At 47.8% G+C, this 18,869-nt stretch overlaps 2 protein-coding genes across 3 annotated transcripts in view; one reads left to right on the forward strand and one right to left on the reverse strand.

Annotated features, from left to right (window-relative positions):
- The window catches only part of Cabp1 (calcium binding protein 1), a 60,915-nt gene extending 46,027 nt beyond the window's left edge, over positions 1–14,888 (reverse strand). The window contains exons 1-2 of one of the 2 annotated variants that reach the window (XM_087198360.1): positions 14,666–14,888; positions 1,314–1,422 (exon numbers count right to left, since the gene is read on the reverse strand). The gene's annotated coding sequence lies outside the window, so the exon portion shown is untranslated. The remainder of the gene's footprint in view (positions 1–1,313; positions 1,423–14,665) is intronic. The other variant, XM_087198361.1, reaches the window with a different exon arrangement.
- Positions 14,889–15,032: 144 nt separating this feature from the next.
- Pop5 (POP5 ribonuclease P/MRP subunit) lies at positions 15,033–18,803 on the forward strand. The gene is made up of 5 exons (XM_004843659.3): positions 15,033–15,128; positions 15,209–15,351; positions 16,567–16,716; positions 16,852–16,935; positions 17,029–18,803. The coding sequence occupies exons 1-5, from the start codon at positions 15,109–15,111 to the stop codon at positions 17,136–17,138; spliced, it is 507 nt and encodes a 168-aa protein (XP_004843716.1). The 5' UTR covers positions 15,033–15,108; the 3' UTR covers positions 17,139–18,803.
- The last annotated feature ends 66 nt before the right edge of the window (positions 18,804–18,869 follow it).

Here is an 18,869-nt window from a genome sequence, read left to right on the forward strand (position 1 = left end):
TGAAGCGTGCAGGGGAAGAGAGAGGTGTTTGCCGCTGGGCAGGGGGGCTCATGGGCAGCCGGAGGGAGCCATCAAGGCCCTAAAATAACTCCAACTTCTGCGGGAGAGACTGGAACTAATCAAGGTGGGAATAATGCGAAAATCCGAAAATCCATCAGAGAGAGGCTGCTGAAAAGGCCTCGGGTCTCCAGGCAGGGACTGCTGGGGAGGAAAATAAACAAAGATGTGGTTCTTGGTTGCCAGGGGCTGTCGTCCTGGAAAATGGAGCCAACATAAAAGAGAGGTCTTCCCGGGCCCTTGGGAGAGGGGCTCCAGGAGCTGAAGCCTGTTCTAAGCAGAGGCTCTGAAGTCAGCCCCCTTGGATTTGAATCCTTGGATCTATTTCTCGCCGACTGTGGGTACCCGGTCAGGTCATTTTCCCACACTGACCCTCAATGTCGGTTCTAGAAAAAGGGGATGAAGTCCAAATCTGCCCCAGAGGGTAGCTGAAAAGAAGGGATCAGTGTATGCAAACTTCTGCCTTGAGTCTTCCCCACAGCACGAAGCTGGGCAGGGAGGAGGGCAGCAGTAGGGCAGTAGGACCCGGCTCCTCACCACCCCCTCTCCAGGCCCTGCACCTGGGGCAGATCCAGAACAGATACTGGAAACAGCCTACGGGTAGCATGTGTGGGGCCCAATGGGGACAGTTACCCTGGACTCGCTGTGAGACCTTGGCCAAGCCCTCTCTGCTCTCTGGGCCTCAGTTTCCCCAGTTGCAGTGCATGAGGTGAAAACAGGTGATTGTGGCCCCAGAGCTCCAGATTCTTCCGTGGGCGTGGGTGATGGTGGAGGCAGAGAGAAGAGGGAGAGCTGGACAGTGGCAGACAGGTTTCTCCTCGCTGGCCCTGTCCCTCCCTCTGGGGAAGAGTTCCAGGCAGAGGGCAGAGCAAAAGCAAAGGCCAGGAAGTTAGAGCCACATGGCCTGTTGGGAGCTGCACCCAGAATAATCCTGTAACCTGCTTTATACACTGACTAGGTAAATCAGCCACTGTTTACTACTGTGTGCCAGGCACTGTTCAAGGTTCTGGGATTACAATGTGAACAAAACACACAAAACCACCAGCTTCCTGGGGCTCTTATTCTTTTTTGTTGTTTTTGTTTTGTTTTTGGAGAAGCCTTTTTTTTTTTTGGTACCTGGCATTGAACTTGGGACCTTGTGCTTTGCTTTTGCTTTCGAGGCAGGCGGTGGAACAACTGAGCCAAATCCCCAGATCTTTGTTTTGTTTTTTGGAGAAAGGATCTTGCTATGTAGTTCAGGGTGGCCTTGTACTCACTGTGCAGCCCAGGCTGATCTCAGATTTGGGATGATCTTCCTGCCTCAGCCTCCTGAGAGCTGGGATTACAGGCCTACTCCACCACACCCGGCATGGGGTGCTTTTCTACCTGGGACAAATAGAAAAAGCAAGTAAACAACTAATAATCAGAATAATTTCAGAATGGGTTAAGTGCTATGTGCATAAAAACCAGATCTTCATAAAGTATCTCTGTGATCCAAGCATTACTAAAAAATATTAAATAATTTAATCCTTACTACAAACCCAGTAGTAGACATGTGCTGTTATCATTATCCCTATTTGACAGTTTGGGGAACTGTGCCACAGAGAGGTTAAGCAACTTGCCAGATGCCACACAGCTACTAAGGGGCAGAGCTGAGTGTCATACTCAGGCCATCTGGCTGGTGGGGAGAGCATTAAGTAGGGCAATTCATCCAGAGGCCTCTAAAGAGGTGACATTTGAGCTGACACACAATGCTAAGAACAACAAAGTCTAGGAGACAGAAGGTTCCAGATGGAGAGAACACTGAGTGCAAAGGCCCTGAGGCAGGTAGGGGCTTGACAGGCTGAAAGAAGAGCAGGAGGTTTGTTTTAGCTGGAGCTTCCTGTCCTCTGTGACATTCCTGACTCTCCCTGCTGGTTGGAAGGATGCTTAGCAAGAGGGGTCTACCAGAGTTCTGACAGGCATGGGGCCCGTTTTCCTGGAGACATGCTGATTAGGCTCAGGCAAAGCCAACTGCCAGGCAGTGGCCCCAGCTGAGTCACCCACATGCTGTTTGGCCTCCCCAGCTGACCCTTCAAGTGGCCACCTCTATGCCTGATGGGGTCAAGGAAGGGGCGCCCTCATTCTTTACATCACGCCCTAAAGCTGCATCCTCCTTGGCCACAGAGGAGGACCCCCCTCCAGCAGAGGCGAGACCACCTCACTCCTGTCCTCGGCTCCCAGGGCCCAGTCCAGTCCCAGACCAGCAAGGGGATGCTGGGTCCCCACCCTGGTCTCAGAAAGGTTCTGGAAAGGACTCCACCTTCCCAGTCCTACAGGCCCAGATTAGATTTCAGATTCTATCCCTGTGTGACCTTAGGAATGTAGTGTCACCTCTCTAAGTCTCTCTTTCTTCATCTGAAAAATAGGGATCATAATTATACATGTCTCCTAGGGCCACAGTGAAAATTAAATGTAACATGTCTGAGAAGGAGCTTTCTGAGGACTGGGATTGTTCTACATCTTGATCTGAGAGGTGGTTTTATGTGTTTTAGATTTGTGCACTATAGCTCGAATTTTTAAAAAGTGTAAAGTTACCTGACCCATGGTTAATACTACATAAATCTTAGCTAGTATTAGTTTGAAATGTTCCATAGTATTTGTTAAGTAGGTTCTGGTACCCTTTAGTGCTTCACTTATCATTTCTTCGATTCCTTGTGTTCTTGGTGCTTGGGTGCCTAAAGGACCTCAAACTCAACATGTCCATGATTAAATTCTTTCTTCATCTCAGTCTTGCTCTTCCCCCAGGTTTCCCTAGCTGCCTAGTGGCTTGATTCAGAAATGCAGGTGTCACCCTGCTTGCCTTCTCTCTACTCTTCTTCTCCCCAACTCTGCACACCTAAGTTATTACTTAATACCAGATCTCCTAGAGAGGACTATTGCAAATATGGCCCCTGACAATTCCTGCCTAAGAGGACGTGCTGACCTCTCAGCAAGAGGTAAGAGTTTAACCATGTGCAAAGGAATGAAGGTGGACCCCTACCTCACTCCACACATAAACACTAACTCAAAAGGATCATCAACCTAAATGTGAGAGCTAACACTAGAGCACAATTAGAAGAAAACAAAGGGGGAAATTTTCATGACTTGTATGGATTCTTAGATTTGACATCAAAAGCATGAGCAACAAGAGAAAAAAGTAAAGGCTCGGGTGTAGCTCACTGGTAAAGTATTGGCCTAGCATGCACAAAGCACTGGGTTTAATCCCCAGTAACAGAAAGAAGAAAGAAAGAGAGAAAGAGGAAGGGAGGAAGGAAGGAAGGAAAGAAAGGAGAGAGAAAGAAAAGAAAGGAGAGAGAGATTAATGGGACTACATGAAAAGTGAAGACTTAGGTGCAGCAAAGGACATTATCAAGAAAGTGTGTGACCCCCCCCCCCGTACGGGGGAATCGAATTCGGGTCCTTGAGCTTGCTAGGCAGGCAGCGAAAGTGATAGTCTAAACTACTCAGGAGGCTGAGGCAGGAGGATTGCTTGAGCCCAGAAGTTCAAGTCAGCCTGCACAACACAGCAACACCTTGTGTCAAACAAATAAAAAACCCAAGCAAAAAAAAAGAAAGTGAAAAGATAACCTGTAGAATAGGAGGACATAGTTCCACATCATATACTGATTATCATTTTTTAAATTTTTTTTCTGAGAAATGTAATCGTGTTGTATACCTACAATGTACCAATAAAAGAATTTAATACAAAAAAAAATTTTTTTTTTTAAATTTTTTTTTGGTACCAGAGATTGAACTCGGGTCCTTGTACTTGTGGGACAGGCGGCAAAACCACTGAGCTAAATCCCCAGCCCTTTAAATTAATTTTTTATCAGTGCATGTTTACAGTACATATGTTTACATTCCTTTTGTGGAGCTGGTACATAACACATCTTAATTTCTTTTTATTTATTTATTTATTTATTTATTGGTACCCAGGATCGAACTCAGGACTTTGCGCTTGTGAGGCAGGCACAGTGCCACTGAGCTAAATCTCCGGCCCTTAATTTTTTTTTTTCATCTCTTTTCCCTCTCCTCCTCCCCACTATCTCCTCCCTCCTGATTAGCATTTAGTATTCAAAATAGAAAAGAACTCATTTGATCTTAGTCAAAAGGCCTAGAAGTGATGTATAAAGAATTCTTACAACACAACAACAAAAAGACAAACAACCCAACTTAAAAATAGGCAAAGTAACTGAACAGATATTTTTCCAGGGGCCAGGGATTTAGCTCAGTGGTTCCACCACCTGCTTCACAAGCACAAGGTCCCAAATTTGATCCCCGGTACCAAAAAAAAATTGGCCTTTTGGCTAAGATCAAGTGTAGATATTTTTCCAAAAATGCGCAAATGGCCAAAAGGCAAACTGAAAAGATGTTCAGCAGTACTGGTCATTCCCAGTCAAAACCACAATGAGATACATCTCAAGCGCATTGGGATGGCCTAAGCTTATAGAAAGGGAGAGGGGTAACAAATATTGGCAAGGATGTGAAAAAGTGGGAATTTTTGTTGTCTTAGCCAGTTAGGGCTGCAGTAACAAAGTACCACAGGCTGGGTGGCTTATAAACCACACAAGTTTTTTTTCTGACAGTTCTGGAGGCTGGAAGTCCAAGGTCAGGATGCCAGCATGGCCTGCTTCTGGTGAGGGTCCTTTCCTAGGTTGCAGACTCTCCACCTCTTCCTGTATCCTCACATGGCAGAGAGAGAGGGAGAGAGGGACACAGGGAGAGGGAGAGAGCACGTAACAGAGCTTTCTGGGACTCCCTTTTTTCTTTTTCTTTTTTTTGCAGTACTGGGGATTGAATTCAGGACCTTGCGCTTATGAGGCAGGCATGGTGCCACTGAGCTAAATCCCTGGCCCTCTGGGACTCCCTTTATAAAGGTCATTTGTGAGCTGGGGACATAACTCAGAAGTGCAGCGCTTGCCTGGCAAGTGCAAAGTCCTGAGTTTGATCCCCAGTACCAGAAAAAAAAAAAAAAAGAAAACTATAAAGGTCATTTGTGAGGGTTCCACCTTTGTGACCTATTCACCTTCCAAAGTCCCCACCTCCTGATAGCATTATGGGAGGGGCTAAGATTTCAACACACAGCCAGGTGTGGTGGCACACATCTGTAATCCCAGCACTCATGAGGGTGAGGGAGGAGGACTGCTGCAAGTTTGAGCCCAGCCTGGGCTACATAGTAAGTGCAAGGCCAGCCCAAAGTACATATGAAGACCCTGTCTCAAGAAAAAAAAGCTTTCACCGTAAAGAATTTTAGGAAGACACAAACATTCAGTCCATTGCACTCCCGTACATTACCAGTGGGAGTGTAAAATGGTACAGTCACTGTGGAAAACAGTTTGGCGGTTCCTCAAAAAGTTAAACATAGAATTACCATATGACACAGTAATTCCATTCCTAAAAGATGTGAAAACAGGGACTCAAACAGAAATTTGTTCACCAGTGTTCATAGCAGCACTATTCACAATAGCAAAATGGGAAATAACTCAAATATCCATCCAAAGCTGAATTGATAAACAAATTATGGCATATATACATACAATGGAATATTACTCAGTCATAAAATATGAATGAAGTGGTGATACGTCCTATCACTTGGATGAACTTTGACACTACTATGCCAGGTAAAAGAAGCCAGACACAGAATGCCATGTATCATGTGATTCCTTTTATAAGAAATGTCCAGAATAGGTAGATTCATAGAGACAGAAAGCAGATTAGCGGTTGTGAGGGGCTGAGGGAAGAGAGAATGAGGGCTGATTGCCTACTGGTATGGAGTGGTAAAAAAAAAGTTTTGAAACTAGCAAGAAGTAGTGGTTACATAACATTAGGATGGATTAAGTGGCACTAAATAGGACATGATATATACACAGAAGAATCATCATAATAAAAGAGGTAGAGCTTATTTCCCTCCCTTTGAATCACACCAGTCTTGGGACTGGTGCTGACCATTTACAACAGACGTGATTCTGGAACTTCTGGATTCTGCCAGGCCTTAAGAGATGGCTGCTTCTGCTTATTGGAAATCACTGCCACAAGAAGAGGCTGAGGTCCTCCTCGGGGGTTAACTGAGGTCTCCAAAGAAGCACACAGCCAGTAGTGAGCATGGAGGGTAAGGCCAGGCGGGCGAGACCAGTCTTCTGGCCAGCCCAGTACCCCCCACCACCACCCAGCATGATGCAGATCATGCAACAGAATGTAACCAATTCTACCTCTGAATAAGAAGCCACTCACTCCCCTGTGTCCTCACCACTCCAGTCAGATCTTCTCCCTCCAGGCAGCAGCTTCCCGTCTCCACCAGGCTCCTGAGCTCCACCTTCCCCTCCAGCCAGAGGGGACCTTCTAGCCCCCACCTCCTCAGTCCTCCAGATGTAAGCCGGCCCTTCAGTGTGGACAGCAAGGCCCTGAATGACCTGTCCCTGCCATCTCCGTGACCCTAGCACTCCCACCCCCGCTCCGCCCCTGAGTTTCAGTTAGCACTTCCCCTCCTCACAACATTCCCTCCACCTCTCTTCCCCAGCTCTCTTTCCCCTTTGAGCCTCAGCTTAGACACCACCAGCTCCAGGCTGAGTAGGTTCAGCCTCTGGGCACTCACTTGCCCCGTTCTTACCCCATCCCAGCACTGGCTCTGGATTGCTCTTGTCTGGCTCTCTCACCAAGACAAGGATTCCCTGCCATTTCAGCGCAGGGACAGAGTCTTTGTATCCTTAGAGCCCAGTGAGTAGATACCCAGGGAATCCCCGGAAAGGCAGGAGGGCATTCTGCGGTGCGGGCTGGGACCTCCTCACAGCCCAGTCTCACTAGGAGGACTGTCGCTTCCCCATCTCCCTCCTCTCTCCCAAAAAGGTTCTGGCCACTTGGAGACCTGGAGCAGGCGGAGGCCAGACAGAAACTGCTAGGGTCTGGGGTGATGAATGTCAAAGCAGGGGAGTGGTGGCTTCCTCCATGTGCCCAACACCTCGCCTCATATCCAACCCTTAGACCAGTGACAGCGAACCCTTTAGAGCTTTCAATGATAACAAACAGCATGCGTGCCATAGGTTTGCCACCACTACCTTAAACTGTAACAACAGGATGATGATGAGTCCATCTCCCCAGTACAGTGTTGTGCCGTGGTTAGTTGCACGGACTATGCAGGCAGGCAGACCAGCTTTCAAATCCTGCCTCTGCTAGCTCCCAGCTGTGTGACCCCAAAAGAGTGACTTTACCTCTCTGATCCTTTCTCCCATCATCTGGAAAACAGAGCATGATAATGATCCCTCATAGGTGGTCCTGAGGAATAAAAAAGGTGTGCAAAAAACACTTAGCAGCTGGGTATGGTGGTGCACACCTGTAATCCCAGCACTGGGAGGCTGTGGCAGGATGATTGCCAGGAGTTCGAGGCTAGCTTGGGCTACATAGTGAGTTTAAGGCCTGCACTACAAAGTGAGACTCTGACTCAAAAAAAAAAAAAAAAAAAGAAAGAAAAAAGAAAACCACTTAGCAGAGTTGCTGCCATACAGAGGGCTACCTGAAATGTTAGCAAGGTCTTTTCCTGACGCCCTGTGAGTTATAGTCATCGAGACCTAGCAATCCCCCCAGCACGTAGTACAGTACATGGTCAGCCAGTGCCTTAGGAGTGAAGGAACGAGGACTCTGGTGAGAAAAGGATGTCTACCATATTGGCACATAGTAGTAGCATAAGTAGGAACTCTTCAATCCTTACAACCACTAAAGGAGGTGGGTACTAGTTTTGTGCCCACTCGATAGGTAAGGAGACTGAGGCCCAAGGGCATGCATGATATAGGAGATAGAGGCTGGATTCAAAGCAGGCAGGCTGAGTCCTTAGACCTTTAGCCTCTCCAGGCCCAGGGCCCGCCTGGCCTGTCAATCTGGCTTCTAATCCACTATGTGACTTCAGTCATGTAAACCTCACTCTGGGCCACGGTTACCTACCCATCCCGCCAGGAGCCAGGGCTGAAGGCCACTTCCTCCCGTCTAACAGTCCAGGCCTTGGGCTGCGTCTGGCCGGTGACCCGCTGCCTGGCCAGCCCAGCTGGGGCAACACCTTCCGTGGGCTGGATCTTCACAGGAGGTGACGGCACATGGACGCCGCGCCACCCCCCAACACTGGGGGGAGGGGTCTAGCCTCTGCCCATTCCCAGCCCCCCTGGAAGGTCCTGAGGGAGGCTGAAGCGGCCACCCCCAGATGTCTATTCCTGTCCCTGGCCTAGCTCCATGCTGGGGAAGCAACAGCTATTTTGAGGCCCTTCTCCCTCCAAGTGTGAGCGGTGGGAAGGTGGTGGGAACATCCGAACCCAGAGGCTGTCTTGTCATACCCTTGCCCTGGAAATTAGCCATGCAGGCCTCTTTGGCTGTGCCTCAGTTTCCAGCTAAGGTGATGTGGTCAGTTTTGATCACAGTCACCATGTCTGCATGACACGGGGGAACTGATTCCAACAGACTTCATTAAAGTTGGGAGTACAAGATGACCAGGCCAGGCCCTTGGGGGAGGACTAGAGCTGCTTGGAGCCTGCATTTGGGAAAGACATTATCAGGACAATGGTTTAAAAATACCTGACATTTCTTGAGTCCTCACAGTGAGGCAGGCTCTTTTCTAAGCACTTGACATGGAGGTAAGTAATTTAATCCTCACCAAAGGAAACTGAGGTTCAGACAAGGGAAGTGACTTCCCCAAGGTCACACAGCGGGCAAGTTTCCGAGTCAGGACTTGAACCCAAGTGAGCTGGCTCCAGAGTCCATGCTTAGAATCACTTTCTGCCCTTGAGACCTCAAGGCCCAGGGGGATAATATGAATTAGGAGAATGAGCAACCCGTGTCTTGAGAGTCAGTTCCCTCTTACAGTCCCAGTGGGCTCAGCTCCCTCGACTGCAAAATAGGGCTAACGATAGTTCCCACTTCCGGAGCTGAGGTAAGCATCAGTGATAACATACTTCGGGGACTGAGACTCAGTAACTTCCTCTTATGAGACTAACATACATACATGTCTGTTTGTCTGCCCAGGCTGTTACAGCAAAACCCCACAAGCTGGGTGGCTGAACCACTGATGCTCACAGTTGTGAACACTGGAATGTACAGAATCAAGGAGCCACTTCCTGGCTCAGCCAGTTGTCTTTCACTGTGTTCTCACACAGCAGGAAAGGGTGGGAGAGCTGGCTGGGCATCTTTTTGAACTAACCCATTTGTTTCGGTTCCATTCCTTAGGTCCCCCCCATACCCTCATGTTGGGGGATAGGATTTCAACACAGGAATTTGGGGGTTACAAACATTATGTATATAACAATATGGTAAAATTAAATGGTACAAAAGGGCACACAATAAAAAGCAAACCCCTCTTCCTACTTCACACCTTTAATTTCTCTCCCCATATGTGACACCAGAAGCTATCACCTTTTGGAAATTTCCATGCAACTGAAACCAGAGAAACCTTGTAGGAGAGTAGAGTTGTTTCAAACACAAACTCCCTGATCTAAATCCATGGTCTAAATCCATCTTGTCCCCATAAGACCTTCTAGCTGTATGAAGCTTGGGCAAGTTACTTATTCCTCCTGAGCTTCAGTTCCCTATTTGTAAAATGGGGATTAATAATTTCTGGGTAACTGTGAGGATTAAATGAGTGAATGTGTACAAAGCATTTAGAACATTCTCTGGCACATAGCTGTCCAATAACGATCCCTCTACAGGGGATCCTTTCTGATAGACGCTGAGGTGGCCTTTTGCCATCACAATGCTGCAAGACGTATCTTTGTTCACCTATCCTTTGGCACAAGTGCAAGAACCTCAGGATAAATACCTGCTGCAGAAATTGCTGGCTCAAGCAGGAGTGTCCTGGATTTAATTATATTTGGATGAGCCGGTTCTCACACCAGGTGGGGGCAGGGAACAGGTCCACAAGGACCATGGAGGAGAGGGATGGAGGGTTCTGTCTCTGATGTTCAGAGGATATGGTGGCTCCCCAGGCCCCCAGCCAGGCAGATGGAGGGTTTAATTTTATCTAGATTGTTCCCATAAGAGTTTTTACAGGAAATTGGTTGATAGGATTAGAGGAGCAGGAGCCTCTAATGAGCAGTGACTGCTTTATAAAATGCTGAAACAGATACAATATTGCCTTGCCATCTTCCTCTATGGCAGCATCCAGACGCTCAAAAGGCCCCTTAGGATGGCACCTCAATTGGGTTCTCCTTCCTTACAATCCTTCTGGGGCCTGGACATGCCAGTACAGGGAGTAGAGAATAGGTAGTGAGAGAATAGATATTTGATAAGACAGATTCGCCCAAATTACCGTGTTCTTGGGGCAATTTATTTCCCTTTCTGTGCCTCAGAGAATAAACAGAACCTAAGCTCACTGGGTTGTTGTGAAGACTGAACAAAGTCAAACTCTGAAAGTGGTTGGTGCAATGCCTGGCATATAGCGAGCGCCTAATAAATGGTGGTTCAGAAGATAGGGTGAAGAATAAGCCAGCGACCCTGATCCAATCCTAGGAGGCCCAGGGAACCAGACCCACCCCTGTAGCCTCCTGCTCTAAGGGGAGCATGGTCAGCGTCTGCCCCAACCACCACCTAGGGAATGCTCCAGATTTCCCAGCCTGTGGCATGGGCTGTTTCCAAGTAAGGGATAAGGCCTAGCTGGAGATGCCATTCTGGTTTTGCGTGAGACACAAAAGGGAGAAGAAGTGAGGGTGAGGCCTCTCGGATGGGAAGGAGAGGATGGATCCAAAGGAAGTTTCTCAAGCCCCAGCAACCACCCTGCCAGGTATTTGATCTGGTTTAGGATCTACTCCAAGGAATCCTAGAATTGCTATAAGAGCAGTAACAGCATCTGCCCCATTGATCCAGGCGGTAGACTAATCGATGAAGGACAGAGCTCCGGATCGGACAGACAGGATGAGATTCTATGCGGTTGTCAGTCACGCCTGGGTGAGTTCCCCTGTGAGCGTCAGCCCCTTCCTCCCCTAAAGCTAGTTTGGGTAAGAAACCAAACACGGCCCCAGAGCCCCGCCCCGCGGCCCCGGCTCCAGGGCGGGCACAGGGCGGGCACAGGGCGGGCACAGCCCGGACACCCCCCCCCCAGCGGCCAAGGGATCCAGCCTCAGGGGAGCCCGCCGCCCTCCACTCCCGCAGGGGCGGATTCCCTCGTGGTCTCCCGCGCCGCGAGGCGGGGACCGGGTGATTACAAACAGCCGCCGGCCTGATTAGGAGACGTGTAATTAGCAGCTGGCTGAGCCGGAGCCGCCCAGCGCTAATTACAGCGCGGAGAGGCTGGGCAGCGCGCCGCCGCCGCCTGCCTGCCCCACGCGGAGGTCTGCACCCTCGCGGGACCGGACCTGGTGCAGGATCCGGAGGCCGGACCAGCGTCCTCTCCGGGACTGCCTCGGCGGCAGGAGCAAATCATTTACTCAGCCGCGTTTACTATGCACTTGCTGCGCCCGGCGCAGTGCCCGAGTAATCTCGCTTTCACTGCCATCCTAATGCACGGATGGGGACGCTGGGACTTAGAGTCGCGAATTAACCTCCCCCACAGCACCTGGCTAGCGACTGGCGGGCGGGGTGGTGGTGGTCTCGAAGCTTAGGGGATCGGGAAACCGGGCACCGCGGGACATCAGCCACGTGGACCGCAGCAAGGACTCTGGAGTTGGATGGTTGGGGGGGGGGGGGTCTCCTTACTGGACACGTGACTAGTCTGGGCCCCACCTGCATTTGTAAATGGCCATGAAGTTGGGATTAAGGGAAAGAAGGCGGGGAAGAGTTAGGGGCGTTGATTTTAGGGCGGTGGGAGGCAGGTACTCGGAGGCTGGGTAGTAAACTCTCCGCACGCTGCAGGCCCCTGGCGCCCCCTGCTGGCCAAAGGAGGACCCTGGTGACAGTGTGCGTAATGAGGGGACTCTAGGGTAAAGAGAAAGAATAGTCATTGGTCCCTCAGCAGGGCCACTGTGCCACCCACTCCCTTTCTTCCTTCAGAAGGTCAAAAAAGAGTGGGCAGTGGGGAAATTGAGAACTCTCATTCATGAGCCGTACAGGGCCAGCCATCCAAACCTATACGATTTTACTCATGGGTAGACATGAAGACAACTACAAGAACGTGCATCAAAGTATAGGTATAACAAGAAAATCTGGAAATAATCTAAAAGTCTAGGGAACAGATTTAGCTCAGTGGTTCCTGCGGCTGCTTCACAAGCGCAAGGTCCAGAGTTCTATCCCCGGTACAAAAAAAAAAAAAAATCAGGGCCGGGGATTTAGCTCAGTGGTTCTGCAGCCTGCCTCACAAGCAAGCACCAAGGACCCAAGTTCGATCCCCGGTACCAAAAAGTAATAATAATAATAAATCAAAAACCCCCCACAAAAGTCTGCATCACGGAGATAATAACAGTGGCACATCCATACAATACAACACTGTAAAGGTGACAACATCGTAGCAGGATAACTGACATGAAAATGTCAAACAACAAGAATGAGTCTTACAATTACGTTGTGCAAAATAAGCCAGATATAAAAGAAACCATGCTGTAAAATACTGATATAAAGTTCAAGAATAAGCAAAACTAATCTATTGTGACAGAAGTCAGAATAGTGTCTACTTCTAGTAAAGGTTGTTTTTTTTTAATTGTACCGGGGATCGAACTCAGGTCCTTGAGCTTTTGAGGTAGGCAGCGGAACCACTGAGCTAAATCCCTGGTCCTAGTAAGGGTTTTGATAAGGAGGAGAGCTAGGGGACCTTCTGGAATACTGAAATGCTCTCTGTATCTTAACCTAGGTGGTGCTCACACAAATCTACACATATGTAAAAATTCAGAGTTTAAGAACTATTATGCACTATATATATATACATATATATATATACACACTATATCCCAATAAATATTTTTAGATATTTAAGTAAACAGGGAAGAAAAATAGAGCACTATTATTATCCTCTAGTACTTTGTGTGTGTGTGGTAGTGGGGATTGGACCTGGGGCCTTCCACTGAACTACACCCCAGCCCTTTTGAATTTTTTTCATTATTTTGAGATAGGGTCTTGTTGAGTCACTAAGTTGCCCAACCTGGGCTTCAGCTTGCAATCTCCCTGCCTCAGCCTCCCAGAGTGCTGGGATCACCATGCCTGGACTGATCCTCTTTTCCTTTTTTTTTTTTTTTAAATCAGAACATGTTTGCAGTACACAATAATTACATTCATCGTGAGGAATTGGTACATGTGCACAACACATCTTAACTCTTTTTACATCTCTTTCCCTTCTCTTCCCTCCCCCTTGATCCCTCTATTCTTAATTTTATTTATTTATTTTGGTCCCGGGGATCGAACTCAGGACCTTGTGCTTTCGAGGCAGGCGCGGTGCCACTGAGCTAAATCCCCAGCCCAATCCTCTATCCTTGAAAGGGAAAACCATAACTTAACGTACGGGACAGTTCTCAAACTGTTTTGTCTCACAACCCATTTAGACTCTTAAATTGAAGATTGCAAAAGCACTTTTGTTTTTGAGGGTTACATCTATCAATATTTACCATGGACTTATTACTGAGAAATGAGGGACCAAGAGATGGAGGAAGTGGGGGCGGGAGGGAAGGGGACGTAAAGAGAATTAAGACGAATTACACATATATGTACCAACTCCCCACGATGAATGTGTTCGCTATATATTACATCTATGTACTAATAAAAATTGTTTGAAAAACTTAAAAAACCAAATGTTTAAAACATATAACTACAAGTAGGCATGGTCGCACACGTCTGATACTCGGAAGCTTGAGCCAGGAGGATGGCAAATTCAAGCCCAGCCTGGGCAACTTAAGTGAGATCCTGTCTCAAAAAATAAAAAGTGGAGGGGCCGGGAATTTAATTCAGTGGTTCAGCCGCCCGCCTTGCAAGCGCAAGGTCCTGAGTTTGATCCCCGCACCAAAAATAAAAAACCATACAACAACAACAACAAAACAACAAAAAGGGCTAGAGTTGTAGCTCATGGTAGAACTCCTCTGGGTTGTCTCTAGTTCCTTTCCCCTACCCCCACCCCCAAAACAGTACCTACAGCCGGGGATTTAGCTCAGTGGTTTCGCCGCCTGCTTCGCAAGTGCAAGGACCCGAGTTCGATCCCCGGTACCAAAACAAACAAAAAAACAATACCTACAGTTGCACCACCAGTCAGAGCAACGGTGTTGTCACATATCATAGCACCTGGACAACTTTACTGTTCATTCTTAAAGAATTAAAATGGCAAACAATATTTTATTACTATGAAAGTAATTTTGAAGTCGGGGACTCTCTAAACAGAGTCTTGGAAATCTCAGTGATCCCTAGGCCACATTCTGAGAAACGCTGACACGGGAAAAAAAATGATAGAAGAAAACACACTATTTGACACATATTCTCTCTCGATGTTGGATAATTTATTTTTATTTGCTTTTTCGTATTTTCTGTTTAAAGATTGGCAAATACAGTGACCTCGTATTGTTCGTGGATATAATAAAAACGTGCCAATCAACCGGTTCCATATACGACTACTGAAAGGCCCAAAGAGTAATAGCATGTTTGGCTATAAGAAGAAAAACCAAAAAAAAAAAAACCCCAAAAAAAACCAAAAAAAAAAAAAGGAAAGAAAGAAGAAAAACCGAGCTCTAACCTGAGAAAAAGGGTGCGATTTCTCGTGTGTCAATCCTTGGGCTTCAAGTGGTGGATCTTGGCCTCAAAAGTACCGCTATCTATCTTGGGGAGAGAATACAAGTACGTACATACAGAACTCAAACGCTGCGGGGGCTCGTCCGTATTGTAAACTCCAGCGTGGAGCAGAAACTCCCAATACCGCCACAAGCCACTCAATTGCTGAGTCCAGCCCCCACACAACTAAATTTAAGGATCTTAGAAGAACGCATGCGCCATTACAAACGCGGAGAGGCGGAGCTTGAAGAAGACTGACGCAGGGCTCGACCTCTCAATTTTCTAGCTCCGCCCCCATACTGTCTTCCTCTCTGAGTGGCTGCAAGGCTGTAGAGGCAAACTTCCCATTGGCCGGTGGTGGGAGCGACATCCGGGGTACAAGTCTGGCCGGCTGGCCTTGAAGTAGCCATGGTGCGGTTCAAGCACAGGTAACCTGATTTTTTAGGAACCCCTCGCAGTTACCCGTCCAGGATCCCGGCTTGCACTTACCTTCCTCTCACCTCCTCAGGTACCTTCTGTGTGAATTGGTGTCAGACGACCCCCGCTGCCGCCTAACTCTGGACGACCGAGTGCTGGGCTGCCTCGTGCGGGACACGATCGCCCGAGTACACGGGACTTTCGGCGCTGCCGCCTGCTCGATCGGCTTCGCAGGTGCGAGGACACTGGGGGAACCCGAATGGACAGCGGGCTTTGGAAGGCAGGCACCATAAGAGGGAGAAAGAAAGGTCCTGAGAGACTCCTGGAGCGGCGGGGCGCCCGGGATCCGAGCGGAGGTCTAAAGTTGGGCAGAGTGAAAAGGAGGGGCCTAAGCCGGGCGTGGTGGCGCACGCCTGTAATCCCAGCACTCGGGAAGCTGAGGCAGGAGGATCGTCATGAGTTCGAGGCCAGCCTGGGCTACATAGTGAGACCCCCCCCCCATCTCAAAAAAAAAAAAAAAAACCAAAAAAAAAAGCAGGAGCCGGGAGGCAGTGGGACTTTGGGCAAGAATCTTCTCTATACCTGTTTGATGTTTGTATCATGGGGATTGCTATTGAATTTAATAGGTTAAGAGAGTTGGTGTATCGTTCCTAACAAGGTTACCTGACTGGTTACATGTTGCCAAAATTACCCCCTAAAAAGCCTTTGAGCCCAGCATGGTGGTGCATGCCTATAATTCCAGCACCTAGGAGGCTGAGGTAGTAGGATCACCTGAGTTCTAGGACACCCTGAACTACATAGGGAGACCTTGTCTTTAAAAAAAGAAAAAGCCTTTGAGAGCCGAAGTACTGAATGCAGGGTTGTGTATATGTAAAAACTGATGAACTGAAGCAGGGCCCGACCCCCTCTCCTTTAAAATTTGTGCCTTTAGGGCTGGGGATTTAGCTCAGTGGTTCCCGGCGCCTGCCTTGCAAGCGCAAGGTCCTGAGTTTGATCCCCGGTGCCAAATAAAATAAAATAAAATAAAATTTGTGCCTTTACCATAAACCCAAACCTGAATCTTGAAGAATTACATGAAGCAGGCATAATTCCCTTACTTCAGGTGAGACTCAGCTGTCTACTAAGAACCTACAGTGCCCAACTCCAACAAAACTGCTGCTTTTTCAGTTTTGGGTTTTTTTTCCTGAGTGAAGATGAATCTCCTCTCACCCCATTTACATAGTGACTATGAGAGTATTTTAGATCCTAAATTAATTCACCAGGCCTGAGTGGAGTGTAAGGCACTGGCCCCTCCACCATCATGGCTTGTCCTTAAAAGTTTTTTCCTCCCTCTTCAGGCATGTTTTTACTTAACTCATGTATCCTCTGAAATGCCACTTGCCTGGGGCAGTCTGTCACATAGGGTATTTCCCTGAGATTATTAACCTGATGTTTTTCTTTCTGCTGTAGTTCGATACCTCAACGTCTATACTGGAATAGTGCTACTTCGATGCCGAAAAGAATTCTACCAGCTTGTGTGGTCAGCTCTTCCTTTCATCACATACTTGGAGAACAAAGGACACCGTTATCCTTGTTTTTTCAACACTTTGCATGTGGGAGGTAGGAGTAGCATGTAGATAGCTGGGTGGGTCTTCCTACTAGCCCACTAAGAACAAGGTACTTTTCCTCAGCTTTCAAAGTATTTTAGAAACCTTTCACAATCTGCTGACCACCACAAAAACTTTCCCATGCCAGGTACAATTAGAACATGTCAGAAGTTCCTGATTCAGTACAACAGGAGACAGCTGTTGATCTTGTTGCAGAACTGCACTGATGAAAGTAAGTGATCTTAGCTCAGTGCCCACCAGTGACTGAGCTTGTTCAGCTGAGATTACTCCCAAACGTCTCATCCTCTGCTCTGCCTTTGTCCAGGAGAGCGGGACACTATCCAGAAGTCTGTCACCAGAAGCTGTTTCCTAGAGGGGTCGTCGGGTGAGGAGCTTTCAGACGGTGGTGAGGAGGCCACTGAAACAATGGAGTGAACGCTGCTTGCCACACAGCAGGCTGTACTGTGCCAAGCCCACTTGAGGAACTGGACCTTTTAGGGGGCAGGAGCAGCATCTACAGTTCTCCCGACTGGAGGACTCCAACCAGGGGACAAATGACCAGCTTCACATGGAAGACTTAAAACTGGTTTCTTGTGTCTAGCATCCCCTGGGTAAATGGTTGTGTAGGTGTGAAGCTCTGTAGACATCTTTTAGATCTAAATGCTTGGATGAGAGTAGGCTGAGTAAGTGTATAACCTTTGGGATAAGTTCCAAAACTGTTACGGTTTATAACTAGAGGTTCCCCAGAAACCTCAAGGGCTCATAGGTGGGGGGCTTTTGGGAGGTGACTGATTATGGATGTGATACTCATCGGCGGCTTAGTCCACTGTTGAGTTTATAACTAGATAGGGGATTAAGAGGTGAAGTGTGGTCAGAGGTAGTTCACCTAGGGTGTGCCCAGAAAGGGCAATCTACCCACCTCCTTCCTTCATCCTTTTTTTGGTACTGGGAATCAAACTCAGGACCTTGAGCTTGCCAGGCAGGTGCTGCACCGCCGAGCTACATCTCCAGCCCTCCTTCCTTGATCTTTGCTTCCCCACGGCCATACCATGAGGTGTTTCTCTGCCATGCCTCCCTGCCTTGGAGCCAGCCTACTATTAATTGAAACCTCTACAAACAGCCAAAATAAACCTTTCTCGCAGTTGTGGGTGTCAGGTATTGTGTCCCAGCAACAGGGCTTACAGAATTTATGCTTGACCAAGTCTCTTTCTTCATCTACAGCCCTGGCCTTGGTGAGAAGACTGGCTCCTTGTGTGATGAGTTTTAAATATTTAAAACTTGAGGCTTTGTACCTCCAATCTCCAAGTTGGAGCCTAAGCAAAACAAGTCACTTGTAGAGGTATTAGTGAGAAATAGTAACTAAATTTTGCACAGATCTATTTGCAGTCTTGGAGTTGTTTTTTTTTGGAGGGGAGCAGAACCTGAGGATTTGAACACGGGGCCTTCACACTGAGCTTTATCTCCACTTTCATGTTCAGACAGCCCAAGATGGGCTCAAACTTGTGGTCTTCCTGCCTCCCAGTGCTGGGATTTCAGGTGTGGACCACACCAGGCCTAGCTCAGTCTCAGTATAGTAAGTCCCCAACTTGGGAACATTTGAGTTGCGAACTTTCACAGGTATACTGTACAAGACTCACTTTGTTGGCTTACAAATGAACCTGACTTCCGAACAATTCTCCCAGAACAGAACTTGTTCATAAGGCGGTAATGGCCACTTTTACAGCTTTCAGTGATACAAATAGCCTGCTGTGACATTTGTGCCATAGGTTCACTACCACTGCTATAGGGCTGTATACATACTAGATTCTTTACCAATACTAACCAGGTGACTTGGTAAGAAATGTAGCTTTTGTCCAGGAGTGGTGATGTGCCCCTGTAATCTGTTATCTCAGAGGCTGAGGCAGGAAAATTGCAGATGCAAGCCAGCCTGGGCAATTTAGCAAGATCTTGTCTCAAAATAAAAGGGGCTAGGAATGTAACTCATTGTGAGGCCCTGGGTTCGATCCCTAGTACCACAGAAAAAATTTTTTTGCATGGGGGAGTGGGTGTGGCATCTCTAGGATCTGTTTTTTCTGTAATAAAAGGATGTCACTCAAAATATTTTCTGGTCTGTAACAATCTGTGATTTTTGGCTTCAGTGTGCCCCTTATGTCTGAATTGGAACAC

This window comes from Heterocephalus glaber, unplaced genomic scaffold (assembly GCF_053883595.1).
Source record: "Heterocephalus glaber isolate CG9 unplaced genomic scaffold, H.glaber_assembly_v1.0 deba00001687, whole genome shotgun sequence".
In the NCBI taxonomy this organism is placed as follows: domain Eukaryota; kingdom Metazoa; phylum Chordata; class Mammalia; order Rodentia; family Bathyergidae; genus Heterocephalus; species Heterocephalus glaber.